Here is a 20,630-nt window from a genome sequence, read left to right as displayed (position 1 = left end):
CTACAGATAATTCTCCCGCACCAAGTGGGGTTCACCTGTGTGCCTCTGCAACCCCAACCCTAGGGGTGAACAGAGAGAGAGAGAGAGAGAGAGAGAGAGAGAGAGCGAGCTCTGGACTCCACCAGCCATTCAGTCTAGGTAGTTGGGGAGCTCTTGGTTCAGTGAGAGGCCCTGTCTCCAATATGATGATGATGATGAGGAGGAGGAGGAGAAGGAGGAGGAGGAAGAAGAAGAGGAGGAGGAAGAGGAGAAGATCAACAGATGAAGGCACACAGTATCCAGCACTGGCCTCCACATGTACATATTCCCACATACAAGGCTTATCCCACAGCAGGTGTTCAATTCATATGCCTTAAATAGGTGAATGGACAAAATTAACAGGGCAAATTTCTTTTACATCTGTGGTGTTTTCAATTTTTTGTCTAAATTAGTCTCAAACACGTAAGCCTGGTCCCTTCTTTTTAAATGCAGAATGTCTTAAGAGATTGGTCTGAAGGCATCAATTAAGGAGGGTTTGATGGTGGGTGGCTTCTAAGTCTAGTACGTCAAAGTTGTTGCTTTTTAGGACTGTGCCCTTCTTGAGGGAGAATGAACCTTTCTCGTGATATCATTTAAGCAGCCACATGAGACCCACAGGAGAAGGAACTGAGATGTCCCACCAGGACTATCTTGCCAGTCATTTAAAAAGTACCCAGACAATTTACCAGTTGACACACATTTCTAATTAAAACATTACATTTGTGAAATGTCCAAAAGTTTCACTTTTCAATAATTTGATCCTTCATTTTCTTTTTTTTAATTAAAAATTTCCACCTCCTCCCCTCCTCTCACTTCCCTCCCCTCCCATCCCCCCACTCCTCCTCTCCCTCTTTCTCCAGGCCAAAGAGCAGTCAGGGTTCCAGTTCTGAAGATCTACAGTTTAATACTATTTTGGTGAGAAAGCCCACTAGGAAGTTTCTCTTTTCATAACTTGAGCAAATGTTTTTCAAAGACATGTGGAAATGTAAAAAGCCAAACCATCATTCTGAAAACTGAAATCAGTGAATACATATTGGCCTCCTGAAAAGCAAGGCAAGCTAAGAGCTTCAATAATATATATAGGATGTGCTGGTAACACAACCTGACAATCACATGAAGCTTTAGCATAAAAGAAGCATTGCAGCTCAATGTGGATAAAAATAACTGATTAATAAATATACCATATATCAAAAATTTTTTAAAAAGTACCCAGAGAATATATGCTCCAGTCCAGAAATGCCTTCAGGGACTGCAGCTCAGGGGGTCCTCACTGTGACCTCATGAGGGACTCTGAATCACAGTCACCCAAGCTAAGTCCCTCAGAAACTGTGATGATAATACATGTGTGTCATTCCAAGTGGCGAAGTTTGGTCACTAAACTATTTAGTGACAATGGTTAATCACAATGCCCAGCGAGAGATGTCCCACAAGCTCAGACTTGGGTCTCTCTTGCCAGTTATACCTCTTGCCATTCTTACTTCATACTCCTTCCTTTCTGTTGAGGAAAGAAATTATCTTAAACAGTTACCTTCAAATATTTTATAAACATAACTCTTTAAATGCTAAAAATACAAATCTAAACACACCATTCTTCTTGAGGATGAATGAGATATAAGTGTCCCTCAGTGTCCACCAAGCCCCTAACTAAGAGGACAATGGTATTTAACTGTGCTGGATTCCAAAAAGGCACATGAGGGAGGCTTCCAGTAGAACCTTGGGATCTGGGTAAGCTATGAGCGAAAGAATTATGACTCAATAGCCATTGTATTCAGTTACCATCTATAGAGTACCTTGAACTTAGAAAAGATTAGACCTTTGCATTGATAAGAAAGAATATATGGGACAGGTAGCTAGTGTGTATTTGTCTATGTCAAACCACACATAGTCTGAAGCAGTATTTTAAAAAACTATAGCTTTCCATATCCATAATGCCCTAAATTCCAACGTGCTCTTTGGATTTGCGCTCTGTTCTCACAGGAAGACTCAGTGAACAAATCTTATAACTATCTCTAATAATAAAAAATAGGATTGGATACACATAGTCTGGAGTCAGTGAAAGTCAAATCTCCCATCTGAAGAAGTCACCTATCTTTTGTAAGAAGGCAACATCAAGATTGAGGGTTTGGTATTATGTTTTGCACAGAGCAAAAAGTTTCTTAGCTCAGTGCTAAGAGATTCTTCAGCATCTTGACAGTCTTGACACCAGGATGGGTTGGCAGTTACTCCCATGGTCATTCTCAGTGACTTACATCCTACTCTTCTATTGAAGCAGAATATGAGATGATGTAGGAAAGAACCCTGAAGTTATCAGCAAGCTTGAAGGTCAGGGTGATTCAAATCCTGTCCCTAAATACACCACAAACACCCAGCTGTGAAGGATGCAGGAAACCAATCTGGACTAATCTTAGTCATGTAAATAAAGCAGATTTTGGGTATTCTGGGGGTGTTCTTAGTAAAGAAGAAGGAAAAATAGGGTGGCAAATTATTGACAGTAAGGCTCAGCTGCTCTTCTCATCTTCTAGGTTCAGAGACACTCAGATCGCTGCTGCCAATCAACTCAGGACATTCTCTACAAGAAAGTGGCTTCAAGTTTACACGACACACTTGAGCTACTCCCCTCAACTAAATTTAGGATTCTTTTTTAGAAAAAAATGGGACAGAGGGACAGACATTGTCTCCTCTTATAAACTATAGGCAACAAAAGTGTAGCCGCGATGATAGGTATACAGTGAAACTGTCTAGAATAAATCAGATGTTACAGGAAACACGGAAGTGACAAGGAAGACTCAGAACCTTTGGCTGTGGAGGCGTCGTTCAATGGTGGGGCTATCCCAAGGCTCACTGACACATCTAAAATTTATACCAAGAAAGTCAAGAAAATTTTCCTTTTTTTTTTTATTCAAGGACAAGGTGGTCTATTTTCTTATTTGCAATTGAAAACATTCTAATTAATATGGCATCTAAACCAAAATGCAGTTTTCAATATCACCATTAGTTTAAAATAAAGCACCCTGAGATGGAGACATGGCTCAGCAATTAAGAGCAGTTTTTACTATTCAAGAGGGCCTAGGTTCCATTTGCATCACCCACACGGTGGCTCACAGCCATCTGTAACTTCCAGTTCCAGGGGCCCCAATACTCTCTTCTGGATTCTGAGGGTATCAAATATACACATAGTGTATAGACATACATACATACATACATACAGCAAAATGCCCAATACACATAAAATGAAAATAAGTTAACCTTTATTTTTCAAAAAAGTAAAATAAAACACTTTACCCGAGAAATTGGAAGAGTACATAAAGTCTAATAAATCATCTGGTGCAAGCAATAAAATTGGTTATTATTATTTCTTTTAATTTTTGAGATTAAAATATAATTACATCATTTTCCCTTCTCTTTCCACTCTCCAAACTGTCCCATATACTCTTCCTCCTTGTTCTTATTCAAATTCATAGCCTTTTCACTGATTGTTGTGATATATGTGTTTGCACATTTATGTATATATTTTTCCTAAATACATAATGACAACTTTCTCAATCTGTAATCTTACTTGCATATATATATATATATATATATATATATATATATATATCTTCAGTGCTGATGATTTGGTAATACATAACCAATTGTGTGCACCCACTGAGACAGTGTGCCTGTTCTAATGAGAGCTCACCAAATCCAGCTGGACCGGGGCTGAATGAGCATGTGACCAAACCGGACTCTCTCTGAATGTGGCTGAAATGGGGGGCTGATTGAGAAGCCATTGATAAAGAACCTTCATCTGGCGATGGATGGAGATAGAGACAGAGACCCACATTGGAGCACTGGACTGAACTCCCGAGACCCAGATGAAGAGCAGAAGGAAGGAGAAGATGAGAAAGGAAGTCAGGACTGTGAGGGGTGCGCCCACCCACGGAGACAGTGTGACTGATCTAATGGGAGCTCACCAAGGCCAGCTGGAATGGGACTGAACTAGCATGGGATCAAATCGGACTCTCTGAATGTGGCTGACAATGAGGGCTGACTGAGAAGCCAATGATAATGACACCAGATTTTGATTCTACTGCATGTACTGGCTTTTTGGGAGCCTAGTCTGTTTGGATGCACACCTTCCTAGACCTGGATGGAGGGGCGGCCTTGGACTTTCCACAGGGCAGGGCACCCTCACTTCTCTTAGGTCTGGAGAGCAAGAGGGAAGGAGAGTGGGGGGAGTGGGAGGGAAATGGGAGGATGGGAAGAGGTGGAAATTTTTAATAAATAAATAAATAAGATGTGCCTGAGTTCTGCCCTTGGAACCCACACACTCTCAGGAGAAGACTGACACCTGCACCTTACATCCTTCTCTGACCTCCAAGAAAGCACACACCCATGCTCTCACAGTCCCATCTCCCCATGCGCGCGCGCGCGCGCGCGCGCACACACACACACACACACACACACATACACATGCAGGCACATGCACATATGCAGCCTGAATACACTTCTTTAAAGAAATGTTATATTCATCTTGGAGTAAATCCCTCTCGTGATCTCACATTCATCTTTATAAGTACATGGATAAATTAATTTTTAATGTGTACAGAACAAATACTTTTAAAGATATAACCTAGAATTATATCTTGCAGATGTTGAAACTAAAAAATGATGAGAGGAGCAATGAAAATGTCTGAGTGTGAGAAGTAAAAAATTTTAATGAAGTCACTAAATATATGAGTATCGAAACTGGGTGGCCATTTATCCTCTGGCACGTTTTCTGGATTTCCAGGTGAACAGTATAGATTATAAGATCCAGGGTTTTGTTGTTGTTGCTGCTGCTATTGTTGTTTTAGTTTGGGGTTTTTGCTTCATTTTGCTTTTCCTTTTCTTTTTTTCTTCTTTTTTTTTTAAGTGTGCAATGTGCTCTGCCTATCATTGTAGCAAGAGCTTTAAAACATCTGGTTTTGTACAACATCCTATAGTAACCTATGGTGTATACACACACACACACACATACAACGTTGCTTTTAATGAGTAACTGTTAAATGTGTTTCCTTTCATTTCAGAAAATAAAATGCTGGTCTAAGCCTCTAAAGGCAGACCCAGCATAAAGCCACTGCAGAATTCATGGAGAAGAGCTGACAGACAGACTCATTTCTTATCGAGTTGTAAACTGCAGACAGTAGGTAGGGCTTTGTCAGGAAATATAGCTGGTGACAGTGTAGATTTTCTTCCCACTGAGATATATCCAGAAAGTCTGAATCTTCAATCAAATAAAATTATTGCTTCCTCCAACAATGTCAATCATTTTGGCACTTAACGATTACTATCAACCTGAGAGAGCACTTGCAAATCAAAATTTACAATATGTGGTCTCACACACACAGACACGCAAATACACTGGGGATTCAAAAATACCTTTGAGTTTTCCAAAATAAAAATTCTCGTTTTATTTGCATAATATTTACTGTATGCTTATTTTCTGAGAGTCACATAAAATTTGGCAGAACCATAGATATATTCTTATCCTATGTCTGTTATTAAAAAGCTTGGGAAGGCTAGGATTGTGGTACAAGGGTAGAGGCACCGCATGTGTCTAACATGTGTGAGGCCCAAGATTCATCTCTGTACTGAGCCAAAAATCGAACAGATGAGAAATCATTTTTGAATATTACCAAGGTCCCATTTTATGTCGTTTCCCGTGTGTTAGAATACCTGAGGATATTGTTGTAAATTGATTCAGCAATGTTTGAGGAAACCCTGTAGTTAAGGCGAGGAACCTTAGTACAAAGCCTTTTCCAGGCTAAGTATTGGGATTGTGCTATGTGACCCGTTCAATTAGGTTGTGCCATCAGAAGCACTGAGACTGAGAGGGGCACCAACTCCAGTGGATGCACCACTGCACAGCTGTTGGACTGTTTTACTTTACAACTTGTCACAGACAGACCCTTCGAGTGATGGATTTGTTCAATAAAAATAATCCAAAACCTCTGGGGCTGGAGAGATGGCTCAGTGAACCTGCTCATTTAGCAGACCCAGGACTTATTCCTAATGCCCACATGACAGCCCACAGCTGATGTGGGATTTCCCTCTGTATGCTGTGAACACCATTGGTGAATAAAAAAAAAATTGCCTTGGCCTGTTGATAGGGCAGAACTTAGATAAGTGGGGAAAATTAATCTGGGAAAAAAGGGACAGAGTCAGGGAGAAACCATGTCGCCCCGCTGGAGACAGACACTGGGAACTTTACCCAGTAAGCCACAGCGACGTGGCGATACACAGATTATTAGAAATGGGTTAAATTAAGATATAAGTGTTAGTCAATAAGAAGCTAGGGCTAATGGGCCAAGCAGTGATTTAAATAATATAGATTCTGTGTGATTATTTCGGGGCTGAGCAGTCGAGAACCAACAAGCGACTCCTGCAACACACAACCATTTGCAACAACAGTTCCAGGCGATCTGATGCCTCTTTTGGCCTCCATGGGCTCTGCACTCATACAGTATGCAAACATACATGCAGGCAAACCATACATAAACATTAAAGAAAAACTTAAAATACTTTTTAAAAAGTCCAAAAACTTGTATAAAGAACGTACAAACCCAGTTATATATTCATATTTTGTATCCTTTGGGTTATTTATTTATAATTTACAACTTGAAGTATATTAATAAGGGAATTAAGCCTCCTTAAAGTACTTTAAGCATACACATAATATATACAAATGAACACACTACACACACATACACACATTTACTGAAAATGAGGGCATAAAGGTATACTTCAACAAATTTACTTTTAAATGTGTCAAACAGAGAAACTGGCCAGAATGATGAAAACACAGTAACTAAAGAACTGGAACTCACCAATCACAAAAAGACAAGAATTGTGATTGATAGGCAAGCTGACACACTTCTAAGAAAAGAGAACATGTTGATTCCATGTGAAGGATGGAGAACACACAGAAGCTAACACACTTAGATATACTAAGTGCCCCAGACTACTCCCTAGTACACATGTGAAGAGAAGATCCCTGGCTGGTGAGGCAGATAAATTCCATTCCAGGCAATGAGCTTGGATCAGCTCGTTATGATCACTGTAGAGTGTGCTTGCAGCCTTCCAGAGACAGGCTGCCCCGTTCCAAGAGGCGGTACTTATGGTATCCTGTAAATAAAGTGCTTTATTTACTTTGAAAACAAATCTGATATAGAGAATTTTCAATCCCAAAGTAAAAGTTACCGTTTGGGCCCCAAAGCCTAAGGAATTATGTTCATCTCTTACGTTCATCCATGAGAGGACATATTTACACCTAACATCGTATCTGTTCATTGAAAGTCAGAATTTTAAGTCAAACAAAAATCTATTTTGATTGCCTGACTACTAATCAAGGAGATCCAAGGGGAGACTCCTAATGGACAGTTCAAACAGGACATACAGGAAAAATAATTAATAGTGGTCAACTTAGACAATAGTGATCTTTTCCAAAGGACCAGATGAGGCCCCTAGATAACTGGTAGGCAACTCTAGCTGTGAAAACAGCTTCAGGACTTCCTGCCAAGGGAACACACAGTGTTGTCAGTCTTCCTCCTAGAGAAGTTTTTAACTTTAAGGTTCTTAAACTCCTACACATATTCTTGCATCTCATAGTCTAATTATAACAGACTGAATTCAAGGTCAAATAGGCTTCTAAGGAAAGCATGCCCCATTCCTGAGAGAAAGGAATGGAAAGGAAAACATGGAGATAAAACATGGGCCCCTGTCTCCTAGAATCGGGCTGCTGCTGCTGCTGCTTGGCACAGCCCCCTTTTTTTCTGAAGAGTGTTTTTAAATTCTTTCTTTGAGAAGCACCAAAAGAAACACACACACACACACACACACACACACACACACACACACACACACACATACACATGCATCAACAATGCTCCTGAGGTGAAAAACAAGAATAAACTATTGATTGTCCATAACACTGCCTGGATGTACCAGTGCCAAAATATAGCTGGTCCCAAATACAAACCACACACACACACACACACACACACACACACACACACACACACACACACATTTAGATATAATTTCTGTAACATACCATCTAAGACAGTGATGGGAATAAAGACACCTCTTATTTCTTCCATATGAGTGCACAGTTGAGATGTAAATCAAAGGTTCCTTATGGAGAAAAATCCTTTTTTCTCTTTTTTCTGTCTCTCAACTATTAGCCCAGATTACTCTCTTGAGGCTGAAGGTCTAGAAATCCACATCTGGCTCCTTTTCCAGAGCTTTTCTTTGCTTTTTTGGACCCTATGTTTGGATATTCAAGCCCCACATTGGGCGCATATGTAGGTGGATTTTTCTTTGGGCCACCAATTCACTTCCAAATAATGATATGAGACTTATTTTTATTATGAAAGCTCAGCCTATAGCTTAGGTTTATTCCTAACTAGCTCTTATAACTTCAATTAACCCATTTTTACTAATCTACATTCTATCATTTGGTGTTATCTCTCTTCCTCTTACACCTCCCATTTCTTCTCTATGTCTCTTGATGTCTCCTGTGCATTTAGATTCCTTCTCTCCCCATAAATTCCAACTATACTTCCTGCCTAGCTATTGACCATTCAGCTTTTTATTACACCCATCACAACAATACACCTTCACATGAGGTACAAATATTCCACAACACACATATGTAAAATTCAGTTTTACCAAAAAACTATTTCAGTTCAAACTCCTGTCTTTGACACCTCATCACCCCCAGAAAATGAAGAAGTTATTCACACACTATATTCTCACACATGAAGAGGCCCTTGCTTCCTTCAGGAAGAAGCATGCTAGACAGTTTAGACAACCTGCCCTCTACCCATGATGTTCCCACATAGTAATGATCTGTCTACTAACCACATACTCCTTCTTGACTGTAAATTCTCACTTGCCAACTGATATGTTCAGTCAAGACTTTTCTCTCTTCCATTGTATAACCGTATTGTAGCAATCTCCAAGAGTTTGATTTACCACCCGTTAATATAATATGCATGGAGGTGTCATACAAGCCTCAATTTACATGATTAATGCAGAAAATCCTACAAATGCATACTTCTCCATAACTTATGAACTCTAGCAAGTTTACCAAATATTGATTGTTTGAAGTTTTTCTTTCCCCTTCATATTTCAAAAGTAATTTTATTAACCTACTTTCAAATGATTCGGTAACTTCAGATTGCTCTTCATTTCTGTATTTTGAATTAAGTTTTTAGAAAAAATATAGAATATATATTATAGAATTATAAATTAAAAATATAGAATATATATATATATATATATAATTTAGGATTTGTGCTTTGAATCTGGCATCTCTATATCTTTTTTCATGGCTCTTAAAAGGAAGTGGTGGTTCTATTTCCCTGAGCATGTTCCCCAACCCTGGCCCTGTTAATCTAACACCAAAAGTTGGATATATAAATCTATGTCAAGAGTAAGTAAGATAGGAATGAAGAAAATAAAAAGTGATGGAGGGTTCATATCAGCAGCCATGACTTTAAATACGTATCTTTTCAAATTTTCTAAGACACATTAGCAAGATAGTTAACTTGCCTGTATAAACATTTATTTTTAAATCAATCATAAAATATTAGTCAACTGATAATGGTGGCTTTCTAAATTCAATAATACCATCAGCCTCATTAAATGACTGAGGTATTTAGAAAAGCAGTTTTAAGCAGGACAGTAGTGGTGCATGCTTTTAATCCCAGTACTCAGGGAAGCAGAGACAGGAGGATCTCTGGGAGTTTCAGGCCAGCCTGGTCTACAGAGTGAGTTCCAGGACAGTTAGAGGCACACAGAGAAACCCTGTCTCAGGGGAAAAAAAAGAAAGGAAGGAAGGAAGGAAGGAAGGAAGGAAGGAAGGAAGGAAGGAAGGAAGGAAGGAAGGAAGGAAGAAAGAAAAGCTACTTTAAATTTGATTAAGTGTTCCCTCTCATAAATTTTCTCACGATATATAAAAACCATTTGAAACTGTTTGTCAGGATTCCCTCCCATGTGACTCTTACAATGAATTAACAATGTGTTGTACAAATAAGGATTATTTTAATCTTGTAGTGATGACATCACCCTTCCTTTAAGGTCTGTTATAAGCTGATATGATTAGGACCACAAAGAAAAGCTTCAGTGACTCTGAAAACAAATAAATGGTAAGGAGGTTTTAGATTATTATCCTTGAGCTGTCTCCAAAGCACATCAAGCACCAAGCAATAACTAATATCCTAGCTTCTAACAAGCATTTACTTTGCAACATTTGCCAGATGTCAACTTCTATCACATTGCTAAGTTCAATGAATCATTTGGAAAAGTACAACCCTGTTCTTTTTGTAGACTGGAATCTCCGCATTGCAGGTTAGTGTCCTGTCATTCTAAATGAAAGCCCCAGTGCCCACTCAAACATAATTTGCTTTCAGCTTTATGCTTTCTATGTTTACTACTGATGGAGACATGGTCTGGGGTACATGACACACCGGGCTTCTCTAGTGCCCTCTAAAGCAAGCGTGACTACCAGACTGGCAGCACCCACATCATCTGAGAACTTTCTACTACAGAGAACCCAGAAATGTAATTTGGCAAGCAAGCTCTGTGGGTGGCCACAACTCAGGTGAATGTTTGAGAACTCACGCTCTTGAGTAAAAGAATGTTATTTTGCTGTAAACAAAAACATCTGTTTTGCAGGGCTAGGGAAAGAGCCCAGAGCCAACTGCCTGCAGGACAACTGCTCTGTCACTAGCTAGCTCACACCCAAAAGCTGTTATTGAAGAAGCATAATTTAGTAGCATTCTGGGCTTCCAAAATAAGATGTTGCTGTACTGAATGGAACATATCAATGTTTCTAGCAATGCTATCAATTTTTAAAATAAAAAAAAATATTAAAGGTTGATAGGGGAGTTCAGCCAATCGCATTCTGTTCGTGGGGCGCGTCGCCCTTAGGCTAAAGTTTACTTATAAACCTGGCGAGTGTATTTCCGCTGCTAGCTCTCTTTCGCCTGGCTCCTGCGTCCGGACAGATCGTTTGGATTCTGGTGTAAGCTGGTGTAAGTCTTACTTTTGTTTATTAAAGCTGTATATTTTGTATTAAGATAGTCTGGGGACTTTTCATTACCGATCGCCCTGCGGCATTATCTGGCGCCCAAACATGGAGCTTTTTCCCCCCTCGTGGCAAGGGCAAATCAATAGTCATATATGTTTATTATATTTATATTTAGGCTAATCAGGTTATTTAGGTGCATACTTAGTATAGATAGTATAATCTTCAACCTCTTCAAAGAGCTGTGGAAAATGACCTTTAATCTAACTCATAGTTCTATAGTAGGGAGACACAATCGCTCCTGGCATCACCTCTCTACTCCCGAGAGAACGTTGAGCACCAAAGACACTCCACCTGGAGCTTGTCTTCTTCCTGGCAGAACTGGCCTTTGGGCAAAGAAAAAGCCCACACCTCGACCACTGACAGAATTACAGAATATCTGTAAATGGATAAAAGCAGGATTGTCTTATCTTGTCAAGACAGGGTGAGAGAGTCCTAAAAGGTTTCTTGCCTTTGAAAAATGGCATGTCAGTTACATCAGGTCTTAGCCAAAGTTGATTGACTCAACATTGCATACGAGACTTTGGGTGATTGCCCAGGTATTCAGTTGTCTCTTCCATTTGTTGCACATTTCGGAAGTTTCCCGCTTGTACTTCCGGGCTGCTTGAGTAAAATTATTTCCCTTCTCAGATCTTTGATGGAGTTGAAGATTAGATAGTTATAGTTACCATCTACATTATTTAGACTCCCTAAAATAAAATGTTTAGTAAAACTTTTGTTATATGTTTCTTGCTTAATATTGTTTATTGTCTGTAACTTTATATTTATTATTTGCTTCTATTATATATAGTTGTATATGGTTTGGTTCTGTCTTATTTTAGAAAAAAGGCGGAGATGATAGGGGAGTTCAGCCAATCACATTCTGTTCATGGGGCGCGTCGCCCTTAGGCTAATGTTTACCTATAAACCTTGCAAGTGTGTATCTGCCAACTCTCTCTTGCCTGGCTCCTGCCTCGGACGGATCATTTGGATTCTGGTGTAAGCTGGTGTAAGTCTTACTTCTGTTTATTAAAGCTGTATATTTTGTATTAAGATAGTCTGGGGACTTTTCATTACCGATCGTCCTGCGGCATTAAAAGGTTTACACTAAAGTATGTTGCAATTTCTAGTAAATCATTGATACAAATTTAGCTGAAAGTTTGAGCTGCAAACAAAACTGGAAGTGATTAATTAAAACTTCATCACATTACACAGTCAAAATGGGTGTTTTATGTGTCATAAATATACTTACTAATCAGTATAATCAGATGAAAGAACACTAAGCTGACTCCATCATTTATCTCTAGTATTTCCTGGTCTGGAATGTGGGTCATCTATACAGTCTTATGTCTGTAGACACGATGAGGAAGGAAACGAACACGGGGAGTAGATCCTGCTACACAAAGGCAAGCTAGCTAGTGGAAATTCTCCAGCGAATGGAACAGCCTGTACTACAGTCTGTGTGATTACCATGTGTGATACCAGGCATTAAACAGAAAGCCTGAGGAAATAGATAGTTTTTGGGTTTGTTTTGTCTCTTAGTGTGGTATCAACCCCAGGGCTTCCCATACGTGGAAGGAATGAATTTTATTAAAAAGCTACATAGTTCAATTCCTACACAAAGACGTCATAGACACCAAGAGTAAAGGGATGGCCAAAATATCATGCATACACACATTCTACCAAAAGATATAGAAAACAAGCCTACTGTGCGATTTATATTGTTTCTTTTTTTCTTAATTTCAATAGAATGATGGACTTCCTTTTCATGATTATATTGATAATAAAACTGTAAGGTTAGAATCTGCCAGTTTCCCTCAGCATTTTAATAAAGCCACAGTTGGGTTTGAGATAAACAAAGGATAGGGAGTCCTACACTGTAGCAGAACATCCAATTGGAATGTTGGGTTTTTGGTAAAGTTTCAAATTTATAGAAAAAAGCACCATCACAGAGCAGCGCAGAACTTCCATGAATTACATTTCACGTACATCACCGTCACCAGTTCCTCTTCTTAAAGGCCAAATTTTCTTATTTGTTTGTTTATTTATTGTATGTGCATTGGTGTTCTGCCTGTGTAAGGGTGTCAGGTCCCCCGAAACTGTAGATACAGACAGTTGTGAGCTGCCACATGGGTGCTGGGAATTGAACCAGGATCCTCTGAAAGAGCAGCCAGTGTTCTTAATTGCTGAGCCATCTCTCCAGCGCCCTAGTTCTTCTTTTTGAAGTACATAAGACAACGATGGACTAGCATTTGCCAAGTATTTGGAAATAAGAAATTGAATTGAATTACATGATTTCATAGAATATTTTAGTTAAAATAAGAAAACAAGAATTTGAAAGAATGCAAACCCATTAAATCAGTACCACAAAACCGTACAAAAAAACCTCTTCACAACAGAGAAAATGCAAATGTAATTAATACCTGTGACTGTGCGTTGATATTGGCTCCTTCTTTAACTAGAACTTTGACAACTTCCGCTTGTCCGGCCAGTGAGGCAATGTGAAGAGCAGTGTTTCCCTTCTGTTTTGGCAAAGCAGAATAGAAAAAAACGTTACAGGCTTCCAAATTGGGTAGAAACTAAAATGTACAAACACTTTCAAGCTTATTCATATTTCAAGTTATTAAAATCTGGTATTTTGTGGAGGCAAAGCATTCACTTTTATCAAGCTCACTTTGTAAAGAACTTTTTAACCCCAAAAAGATGGTTATAATCTCTTGCAGCATAATACTGGTACAGTGTTGGGAACATCAGAGGGTTGAATTTTAATCAAACCACAGTTTGTGGGTATGTGTGCATGTGACATTTCCTGTAGAATTCAAGGAATTTTACCAAGAAAAAACTATTAATAATAATTAATTATTTTTAATTTATAATAATATTTATAATATATAATATATTTATAATTAATAATATTTAATTATTATTAATTAAATACTAATTGATGATAGAAAAAAGTACTATTATTTAAAAAAAACCAACTTAAAAATGTTCTTTGGAACATTGCTTATTTAACTGTACAAAAGTAGGAAGGCTGGGGACACAGCTCTCTAGTTACGAGCATATGCACACAGATCCCATCACCCACATTAGGTGCCTTTCAGCCACCTGGAACTCCAGCTCCAGGACACTGATGTCCTCAAGCACCTGCATAGAGTGGAGATATGCACAAGATACATACACACACACACACACACACACACACACACACAATTTATAAAACCATTCTTTCAAGAAGACAATTTGAGGCTCTCAGTGAGTGAAGAAATTTTGCTCAGAGTTAGGTTTCGACCTACACGGACACATGCTTTTGCTCAAATCATTTCAGAAATTCAAAAGTAAATTCTCTATCATCCATAAAATTATTTATGATTTCTACCACTTGCCACATCAAAATTTATGAAACGAGTCAACACTCATCAAAGAAAATGAAAGTGTGGTTAAGAGAAAGAATGAAAATAGGAGAATTAAAACAGAAACACAGATTTTGAACCATAAAGTTCAATTCTCTTTCCCTTCTGCTACTAGATCACTGAGAGCCACTCAGAGAAACTCCATCTGATACTGGATTACTGAGAACCACGATCCACTCAGAGAGACTCCATCTGCTACTGGATCACTGAGAGCCACAATCCACTCACAAGGGACTCCATCTCCTTCTTTTAAAAATCTCTTTTTCTCCAGAAAATTGTACAGCTCCATTATAGGATTAAAAGTAAATCTGAGCTGGGCGTGTTGGTGCACATCTTCAATCTCGCACTCTGGAGGCAGAAGCAGGTAGATCTCTGTGAGTTTGAGGCCAGCCTGGTTTACAAGAGCTAGTTCCAGGACAGGCTCCAAAAGCTGCAGAGAAACCCTGTCTCAAAAAACAAAACAACAACAAAAAAGTAAACCAGAACTGAGCGTGATTGAACACACCTGAAATCTCTGCACTACCAAGGATGAAGCAGGGACACCCAGAGTCCCAGAGCACCTGAGACCACAGTTGGAATCTTTATCTTAAAAAGGCAAGAGCTGCAGATTGGTGGTAATGCAGCTTCTTGGCATGTGCAAGACACTGGGTTTGAACCCAAGCACTCAGCCCTGCCCTGCCCCACTGGAAAAAAAGGAACAAACAAAAAGAACAAAAACGAAACAAACAAACAAACAAAAGAACTCAGAACATTAAAGAAAAAGGAAGAGAAGAAGGTAGTGGAGGGGGCTAAGAAGAGAATAATCTATAATATTAAAATAATAAATAAAGACTTCAGAAGAGAAATAGTGGTGGGTTTAATGTAGATGTTAGGTTAATATGAACAATTCAAGGGAGGCAAATACTTTGACTTATATTAAAATCAATATTTTAATAATCCTAGTAATTGAGTCCTTGACCCCAAAGACCCAAAAGTTCTCTCACAGTAGAGCAGAAAGGATCTGATATAGTCATATCAGACAGAATGAATACAAGGAAAGACAAATCAGTTTAATGAAGCATGAAAATGACCTGCTCATCTCAACTGAGAAGACAGCCAGCCGTATCAGGTGAGCTGTTTGTTTGTTTGTTTCTAATGAATTGACTTTAGGAACAGAGGTGCAAGCATCTACAGGGATCATGTTGATCTAGGCCTCTTTGTGAAACAAAGGAAAAAAGATAGTACATTAGGAACCGGATCTGGGCTTCCAGACCTGAGTCTCACATCCAAATCCTCAAACAAAATGATCCAAATGCTGCTGGGTAATGAAAAAGGTTTCAGTTATATTCCTGAGTGTTCAATAATCCCCAGAAACCTTGTGAATAACTGGAAAAGGCTATACACCTCTTCTTCTTCAAAAACTACACCAATTACTATAAATTAAAAACAAACAAACTAAAAAGCCTCTTTCTCGTTGTTACAAAACAAATTGTATGGGTAGGAGCGGTACCTTAGTGGCAGAATCCACGGAGGACCCTCTTCCCAGCAGCTCCTGCACGAGGCCCACGTGGCCTTCCTTGGCAGCCAGATGGAGAGCATTGAGTCCATTCTAAGAGAAGAACAAGGCAGGCTTAGAAGCAGAGAAATGAAAAGGAGACAGGGTGCCAATCATACGCAAACACAGTCCAACAGATGCACACTCACGTCTTATCTCTACTTTTCTTTTTCTTTCTGTTTTGTTTTATTTAATTACTTACTTTTTTGTGTTAACTGGAGTCTATTCCCATTCAGAGAGATGAATTAGCAGAGACAGAGGTGCAGTGGTAATGCACGTTAGGAACAAGATTCAGAGAACTTCATTTCAACAAGCTTGTACTTCTCTAATTAAGAAATGTAAAAATGTGGGGCCGGAGAGAGACCTCTGTAGCAAGGGCACTTGCTGGGAAAGTGTGAGACTCTAAGTTCAAACCCCTGTACCTCCAGCACACACATCAAAAGCAGAGTGTCGGGGCCAAGGATATGATTCAGTGGGTAAGAGTTAGGCTGCTCTTCTAAAGGGCCCAGTTTGGTTTCTAGCATCTATGGAGTGGCTCATGGCTATCTGTTACTCCAGTTCTAGGGTTTCCCATGTCCTCTGCTGGCCTCTGTGGGTACCAGGTATACATGTAATGTACAGAAACACATGTGGTGTATAGACATGCATGCAGGTAAAACACCTACATGTTAAAAATTATAACTTAAACATTATATTTAAAAAGCTAGGCACTACTACATACCATCTGGAACCCAAGTAATCATAGAGGACAGGACAAGGAGAGCCCTAAGCCAGCTGGTGAGGAGCTAGCACCAGGTGTAGTGAGAAACTGTCTCAAAGGACTAAGGCAGAGAGTAGTACAGCAAAACACCAGATTTCCTTCTGTGGCCTCTGCAGATACATAAGCAGTCACAGGACACAAAACTGTGCACAAATGCCATGCTCACACACATATGTGTGCGCTCTCTCTCTCTCACACACACACACATACACACACATACATATACACACAAAACGTAGAAGTGTTTTTCTAATGAGGAAATAAATAGAATGATTCCGTATTATTTACTGTGTTTGGTTAAAGTCAAAACTCTGTCCAATTAAAGACATGGTTTTTCGGGCTGGAGAGATGGCTCAGTGGTTAAGAGCATTGCCTGCTCTTCCAAAGGTCCTGAGTTCAATTCCCAGCAACCACATGGTGGTTCACAACCATCTGTAATGAGGTCTGGCGCCCTCTTCTGGCCTGCAGACATACACACAGACAGAATATTGTATACATAATAAATAAATAAATAAATATTTTAAAAAAAAGACATGGTTTTTCAATAAATGATAGAAAATCCCTTTTACAAAGTTGGTAAAAGCCAAAAGCAAAAGACCATGTGTAAAGTTACAGAACTCTGCAATGATAGTATTATGCTTAAAATAACTTTAGAACCTAAGCACCCTTTCTTTTTTTAATACTTATTTATTTATTATGTATACAATATTCTGTCTGTGTGTATGCCTGAAGGCCAGAAGAGGGCACCAGACCTCATTACAGATGGTTGTGAGCCACCATGTGGTTGCCAGGAATTGAACTCAGGACCTTTGAAAGAGCAGGCAATGCTCTTAACCCCTGAGCCATCCATCTCTCCAGCCCAAGAACCTTTTCTTTTCTTAAAAAAAAAAAAATCCTAGGATCTCTGGTAATCCTGTTAAATCCAGTTTTCACCTACCTAAATCCCTAAAACCTAACTACGTACTACAGCATTGAAAAAGAGTTACCTGAATTGCCCTATAAATTCAATATGATATTTGCTAAAGCTTCAATGGCATTCTTCACAAATAAATCCACATTTATTCAAATCTCCTAAAATTCAAGAAATCATAAAAGACCCAGAATAGCCAAAACTGACCTCAAAATATATAACAGAGTTCAAGCATCCCAAACAGCATGACATGGACATAGAAAGACACATGGATTCACAGGACTGAATAGAGAGTGCAGAAATGAATCACGCTTCAGTCAGCTGATGTTGGACAAGTGAATCAAGAACACACATTTGGGAAAGCGAGCTTTTTAAGAGATCGAACAAAAAGATTTAACAATACATAAATGAGTGAAGCAAGTCCCATATATCTCACCTGTTAGAAAACAACACAAATGGAATTGAAGACTTAAATATAAGACCAGAAACTAACTATAAACCAATTAGAAAAAGTGTGGGGAAATGTTTCGTGACCTTGAACTGGACAGGAGTATTTAGGATTAATCTCTCAAAAGCATAAGCAATAAAATCAAAACTAAAGAATGGGATCAGGTCACACAAAAAACTTTCATAGCAAAGGAAACAACTGATTAAGTGAGAACAAATAAAAGCCTAGTAAATGAGAGAAAATGCTTGAAAAACACACATCTGACAGAAGTGACTTCCAAATGCACAAGGAACTCAAAGAATTCAATCGTAAGACAAGCAAACATTTTTAAAAAATGATCAAGACACCTAAGTAGACATTTCTCAAAAGAGGACATACAATGGGCAGCATGTATGGGATAAAATAACTATTAGGGAAATGTGAATCAAAACCTTAAGTTATGAGATACACACAAACACACACACACACACACAAAATCTTTTGGTAATCATTGTACTGCACTAGGATTTTCCTTCTCATAACTTAAATTTTTTAAAGGTTTTCTTTAGAAAACTAATGCTCACATTTATTATAAGTTAAAACAAAGGTAAACCTTTTTTTTCTTTTGAAATTTTTAATAATCATCTCTCATGCTAAACATCCAAACTACAGCTTCTCCTTCCTCCACAATTTTTAAAATGGCATTACCAGCTGACATAAAATGAGGGAGGATTTCTCACCACAAGCTCTTAAATTTTTTAACCATAGCAAGTAGATGCTAAAAAGCCCTTATACTGATCTCTTGGCATTGGAACTTGTAACTAAAAATGGAGTTAATCAGAAACAGCATTTGTTCAATACATGTTGTCACAAATAGCAACTTAGCACATGCACATGGCACAGTGAGTTAAGGTGCTTGCCACCAAGCCTGACAACCTGAGTTTAATCTCTGGGTTCCATGTGGTAGCAGAAGACAGTCCTGAAAACTGTTCTCTGATAACCTCAGGTTGGCTGTGGCACACTTGTGTGCGCACACACACACAATACATACATGCATACATACACAGACAGATAGCACAAGAAATAGCTACCTAGTATTTATCTATTTTATCTTATGAACACGAGGTAGCATTGAAGTTATCGGAGTTCACAGTAGTGAATTCCACTAAATTGTCCAACTCAGTTAATTTATTGTGAATACATCCACTGCTGCTAATCTTGCTGTACGTCCTGTAGCTCATCCTCCTGAAGACCAGATGTCCTGCAGGAGTCTTCATTCCACCGCAGGGCAGCACAGACACCTGGCAACACAGGCCACATTTCGCAGGACTTTCCACTTTTGATAAATATGCTTCACATTGCTCAGGGACCAGAAAGGAGAGCGATAACGAGACCAGACAGCCTTCATGTTTGGAAAGAAACACAAGGCAAGTCCTAGAACTTTCCCAACAGGGGTTCATGCACATGTTTGAGGACTAATTGTTCTTTCCACATCAAAGCATTCAGTTTCTGCATTCATTAGAACATTCAACATAAGTTTATTGAGTTTGGCAGAAGCAAAGAATTTTCTGGGACAATTTATTTATCTGAGACGTTAAAGATTCCTTCCCCAGATATCGGTATGACACATAGTGAGGCCATCAGAAAACTCTGTGTCTGGAACATGTTATCTCAATTCCCTGCAGAAAGGGCTTCATTGCATTATGGGATATCACGCACTTCACATTTGGTTTTTACATAAGGTGGACAAGGACGTTCATCTGAGTAGCATTCATGGCTTTGTGTGCACAGTCCATTCTCTCGGTTAACTATTGCTGTGCTCCAAAATGAGAGCAGAAGGCCCTCTGCTTCTTTATTCTGTCCTTTAATTTTGAAAGAGAAAGGTAATTTAGTGTTTGTCTTTTTTGCTAGTTATTAGAAAATAGAATACAGTCAACATCTGTCTGAATTGAGGAACCCACATTCTATTTCTTCCTACTTCTTGTTTTCTGAGTTTCATTTGTAATGACACCATAATCACAATACTGATGAGCATGCATACATACATGTTATAAACATGTCAATAATTTATTGGGGACTTCTGTGGTCCTTTTTCACTTCAGCCCAGCACTGTGCTGTGTTTTCACACTGATTTTGTTATTATGAGCCCTGCTCCCTAGGGCTGGTAAGCAGAGTAATTACACTTTATCAACATGATGACTTCTTTTAAACAGAGAGTAATAAGTCAAAATGCTTACAAACTCAGGCTAAAAAAAAATCCTTAAAATTTTAATATAAAGAATTAAAATAAATCTAAGAGCTACTTAAACTTGAAATATTAACAATGAAGTAATATCATTAGTATACCTGTGTGTGTGTGTGTGTGTGTGTGTGTGTGTGTGTGTATGAGCACTCACGTGCTAGGGGAATACCATATCATTTACTAGAGCAAATCTGAACGAAAATAGATGAATACACAGTAAACAGAAGTTCCAAA

General features: G+C 38.8%; 1 protein-coding gene across 6 annotated transcripts in view; it reads right to left on the bottom strand.

Moving 5' to 3' along the window:
- Positions 1 to 20,630, bottom strand: part of Ank2 (ankyrin 2) — a 562,994-nt gene that overhangs the window by 137,952 nt on the left and 404,412 nt on the right. For all 6 annotated transcript variants that reach the window (XM_087897600.1, XM_087897602.1, XM_087897603.1 and 3 more), the window contains exons 3-4: positions 16,013 to 16,111; positions 13,534 to 13,632 (exon numbers count right to left, since the gene is read on the bottom strand). In XM_087897600.1, the coding sequence (XP_087753726.1) occupies positions 13,534 to 13,632; positions 16,013 to 16,111 (198 nt within the window). The remainder of the gene's footprint in view (positions 1 to 13,533; positions 13,633 to 16,012; positions 16,112 to 20,630) is intronic.

This window comes from Myodes glareolus, chromosome 17, assembly GCF_982192425.1.
Source record: "Myodes glareolus chromosome 17, mMyoGla1.1, whole genome shotgun sequence".
NCBI lineage: Eukaryota > Metazoa > Chordata > Mammalia > Rodentia > Cricetidae > Myodes > Myodes glareolus.
This window is presented reverse-complemented; position numbering and strand designations above follow the sequence as displayed.